General features: G+C 43.7%; 1 protein-coding gene across 2 annotated transcripts in view; it reads left to right on the plus strand.

Moving 5' to 3' along the window:
* Window positions 1-1848: 1848 nt before the first annotated feature.
* mkln1 (muskelin 1, intracellular mediator containing kelch motifs) overlaps window positions 1849-5000 on the plus strand; it is a gene marked incomplete at both ends in the record, with an annotated part of 29625 nt that continues 26473 nt past the window's right edge. For both annotated transcript variants that reach the window (XM_032508569.1, XM_032508571.1), the window contains 2 exon segments: window positions 1849-1910; window positions 4669-4735. In XM_032508569.1, the coding sequence (XP_032364460.1) occupies window positions 1849-1910; window positions 4669-4735 (129 nt within the window).

The raw sequence follows: 5000 nt of genomic DNA on the forward strand, positions 1-5000 counted from the left end.
CCTAGCCCCTAACCCGTAACCCCTAACCCTAACCCTAACCCTAACCCCTAACCCTACCTCCTAACCCTAACCCTGACCTAACCTCTACCCTAGCCCTAACCCGTAACCCCTAACCCTAACCCCTAACCTCTAACCCTAGCCCCTAACCCGTAACCCTAAACCCTAACCCTAACCCTACCTCCTAACCCTAACTCCTAACCCTAACCCCTAACCCTAACCCTACCCTACCTTAACCCCCTAACCCCTAACCCGTAACCCTAACCCCTAACCCTCCCAATGGTTTTATCACAAAATGCACAATAGGTTAGCTATGTTTGCCCCATTATAGTCCAAAAATGACTATAAGCCGGGCTGAAGTCATGTAGTCCAAGGCTAGGACGGAGTCCAGGTGGAGTCCAAAAGGTTCCAGTTCAAGTCAAGACCTAGTCCAACCAGAGCCAGGTCAAGACCAGAAAGAAAGGATCAAATTAGGCCACATTATTTACTTAACCCTTGTAACGTATTCAGGTCAAATTGACCCATTTGAATTATTAGAAGAAGAAAATGGCCCAAGTTACAAAAATCTTAATTTAGGGTAAAACTGGTGCCCAAAGGACAGTACAGTACCTTGGAGTTATGATATAAATGTTATATATGATGGATATTGAATTCTGGCTTGGGTACTGCACTACATGGCATACTTTTCATATTTAGACAGACCAAAAAAAAAAGGTGGACTGTCTCTTAAGGGCTGTCACTGCTATTGTGTGTGCAAAACTCTAATTAAGGTAAAACTGGTGCCCAAAGGACAGTACAGTACCTTGGAGTTTATGATATAATGTTATATTATGATGGATATTGAAATTCTGGCATACTTTATCATATTTAGACAGACCAAAACACAGTGTACTGTCTCTTTAAGGGCTGTCATGCTATTGTGTGTGCAAAAATCTTAATTTTAAGGTTAAAACTGGGCCAAAGGACAGTACAGTACCTTAGAGTTTATGATAAAACTGTATATTATGATGGATATTAAAATTCTGGCATACTTTATCATATTTAGACAGACCAAAACACAGTGTACTGTCTCTTTAAGAGCTGTCACTGCTTTGTGTGTGCAAAAAAATCTTAATTTAAGGTAAAACTGGTGCCCAAAGGACAGTACAGTACCTTGGAGTTTATGATATGAATGTTATATTATGATGGATATTAAAATTCTGGCATACTTTATCATATTAGACAGACCAAAACAAAGTGGACTGTCTCTTTAGAGCTGTCACTGCTTATTGGTGTGCAAAAAATCTTAATTAAGGTAAAACTGGTGCCAAAGGACAGTACAGTACCTTGGAGTTTATGATATAAATGTTATATTATGAGGATATAAAATTCGGGATACTTATCATATTTAGACCCAAACCAAAACACAGTGTACTGTCTCTTTAAGAGCTGTCACTGCATTTGTGTGTGCAAAAAAAAACTTAATTTAAGGTCAAACTGGTGCCCAAGGACAGTACAGTACCTTAGAATTTATGATACAAATGTTATATTATGATGGATATGGAAATTCTGGCATATTTAGCATATTTTAGACAGACCAAAACAAAGTGTACTGTCTCTTTAAGAGCTGTCACTGCTATGTGTGTGGGCAAAAATCTTAATGTAAGGTAAAATGGTGCCCCAAGGACAGTACAGTACCTTAGAATTTATGATACAATGTTTATGATGATGGATATGGAAATTCTGGCTTGGGTACTGCACCACATGGCATACTTGACCAAAAAAAAACAAAGTGTACTGTCTCTTTAAGGGCTCGCTTCTTGCTACGTCCCGCTGCGTGCTTCTGCAACAAGATGGCGTCGTCGTCCCGAGAGCAGAGTCCTCACTTTCAGCGTCTTTAAATGGAGCTCCTACTCCTCTACGTACTTACCCGAGTGAGTAACGCACGCGCTCGTTGGCCCGACGCATGCACGAGGCGTTGGTGGTCTTTAATTGCCCCCGGTGTGTCTTCCAGTTTGGCCCCGACTGGCCTGGCCTGGCCTGGCTCGCCTGCGATCCGGGCCAGCTAGCGTTAGCTTTGTTGGCGGCGCAAGGGGGGCGCTTGGTTTGTGACGTCGTCGGCCGATGTGGGTGTTTGCTGACGAAACGGTGGCGCTAACGTCAAAAAGTTAATAATAAAGGACTGGACGTTTGATAAGGCGACCTTAAGATGGCGTAATGACACCCACCAGGGACGTTAGATAAGTCAATAGATGGGAGGGTGTCTCTTGTGCACCGCCCCTCCGTTTTAGGTACTTTGTTTACGTCTAGTTACGTGTTTTCATCTCTTTAGACGAGCTCCATTACTTCGTATTGCCACTAGTTACGGACTACTACACAACCCCAGACTAATGAGTTGTAAAAACACTACAGTCTTTACGCATTTGGTTCTGCAACGTGCGGGTCGGCACACAAGCGTGTAAAAAACGAGCGTCCACGCTAGCTAACCGGACTCCAGAGCTAACGAGCGTTAGCTGCCGTTACCTAGCTAAGCGAAAAGCTCCGTTTTAGCAACATAAGCGAATTTGAACGTCGAAAACACACGGCGTGCGGGTTCGTGGGTGGCATTCACAAAAAAACAATGTAAAATGTCCGCATTTAAGTGCAGTCGCGCATATTTCTAGGCGTTGTTGCTGGTTTAGCCCTCAACCAGACAAACGTTACGGGCTAGCTGTAGCTGATGCTAATAGCTAGCTAGCTAGTAACAACAACAAAACTGGCTAACGTTACTGTAATAACAACTACAGGTAGCGGGCCTGCATAAGTATAATTGTTAGATTCAAGATTCAAGATATTTATTTGTATAGCACAGATTTTACACCATGCAATGACATTCTTAAGTTGCGACGTTTCCCTCAATATAAAAATGTACACAATATATTTAAAAGATTCAGGTATAATGTGACATAGTCCTCATGTTGTCCTCATGTTGTCTTCATGTTGTCCCCTGTTGTCCTCATGTTGTCTTCATGTTGTCCCCATGTTGTCCCCAGTTGTCCCAATGTTGTCCTCATTTGTCTTCATGTTGTCTTCATGTTGTCCCATGTTGTCCTCATGTTGTCTTCTGTTGTCCATGTTGTCCTCATGTTGTCCCATGTTGTCCTCATGTTGTCTTCATGGCCCTCATGTTGTCTTCATGTTGCCCTCATGTTGCCCTCATGTTGTCTTCATGCTGTCCCCATGTTGTCCCATGTTGTCCCCATGTTGTCCCCATGTTGCCCCCATGTTGTCTTCATGTTGCCCTCATGTTGCCTCATGTTGTCCCATGTTGTCCCCATGTTGTCCTCATGTTGTCCTCATGTTGTCTTCATGTTGTCTTCATGTTGTTTTCATGTTGCCTCATGTTGTCTCATGTTGCCTCATGTTGTCCTCATGTTGCCCTCATGTTGTCCTCATGTTGTCTTCATGTTGTCTTCATGTTGTCTTCATGTTGTCCTCATGTTGTCCCCTGTTTCCTCATGTTGTCCCCATGTTGTCCCCATGTTGTCACCATGTTGTCCCCATGTTGTCTTCATGTTGTCTTCATGTTGTCTTCATGTTGTCCTCATGTTGTCCTCATGTGTCCCATGTTGTCCTCATGTTGTCCTCATGTTGTCCCCATGTTGTCCCCATGTTGTCTTCATGTTGTCCCCATGTTGTCCCCATGTTGTCCCCATGTTGCCCTCATGTTGTGTCATGTTGTCCACATGTTGTCTTCATGTTGTCTTCATGTTGCCCTCATGTTGCCCTCATGTTGCCTTCATGTGCCCTCATGTGCCCTCATGTTGCCCTCATGTTGCCTTCATGTGGCCTCATGTTGCCCTCATGTGCCCTCATGTTGCCCTCATGTTGTCTTCATGTTTCTTCATGTTGTCTTCATGTTGCCTTCATGTTGTCCCATGTTGTCCCCATGTGTCCCCATGTTGTCCCCATGTTGCCCTCATGTTGCCTCATGTTGCCCTCAGGTTGCCCTCAGGTTGTCCTCATGTTGTTCATGTTGCCCCCATGTTGTCCCCATGTTGTCCTCATGTTGTCCTTCATGTTGCCCTCATGTTGTCTTCATGCTGCCCCCATGTTGCCCTCATGTTGCCCTCTGTTGTCTTCATGTTGTCTCATGCTGTCCCGTTGTCCCCATGTTGTCCCCATGTTGTCCCCATGTTGTCCCCATGTTGTCCTCAGGTGTCTCAGTTGTCCCATGTTGTCCCCATGTTGTCTTCATGTGTCTTCATGTTGTCTTCATGTTGTCTTCATGTTGTCTTCATGTTGTCCCCATGTTGTCTTCATGTTGTCCCCATGTTGTCTTCATGTTGTCTTCATGTTGTCTTCATGTTGTCTTCATGTGTCCTCATGTTGTCCTATATCAATGTTCTTTTTAATTCCCCAAAATAACATGATTGATTCCAACGCTCTTTGCCAAGTACAAATCTCTACTTTCATTAATTTTGGGTCTTATTCTATTTATAGCATTGTAAAACAAAGTGAGTGTGAGTGTGAAATAGTATTGAGTAAAAGTTGACATATTCAGTCTGTGATTATCTCAAAATCCATTCTTTATTTGAGTCTCAATAATTCCTAATTTCTGCTTTTCTAACTCAAACATTAGGGATAATTGCGGGTGATGTTCACAGGCATTAATAATAAACTCTACCTTTTCCCTTTGTCTGGTTCTCTTAGGAATATCTTGGTGGACAAACCTAACGCAGTCTTCCAGGTGGTCTTCGGAGAGCAACTACCCCCACAGGTAGGTCCGCCAGGTCCACTGACTGTCCCCAGGTGAAGCGGACGTGAGGATTGTGGTGTCTGTAGTGTGTGTGGTAGACCGTCACCGTTCTTTTTTTAAAGGGGCCGTTTCCACACCCGAAAGGCCAAACCATAGTCTGGACCAAGGTCCAGGCTTTTGTTACCTAGTGCAGGTTTGATCCCGGTTTCAGTATTTCTGGACCACTAGTATTTGCAGTCATCTGCGTCTCAAACATTTGGGAAAAACTAAATCCGATAATAATGGG

The sequence above is a fragment of the Etheostoma spectabile genome, unplaced genomic scaffold, assembly GCF_008692095.1.
Source record: "Etheostoma spectabile isolate EspeVRDwgs_2016 unplaced genomic scaffold, UIUC_Espe_1.0 scaffold00008340, whole genome shotgun sequence".
Lineage (NCBI taxonomy): Eukaryota > Metazoa > Chordata > Actinopteri > Perciformes > Percidae > Etheostoma > Etheostoma spectabile.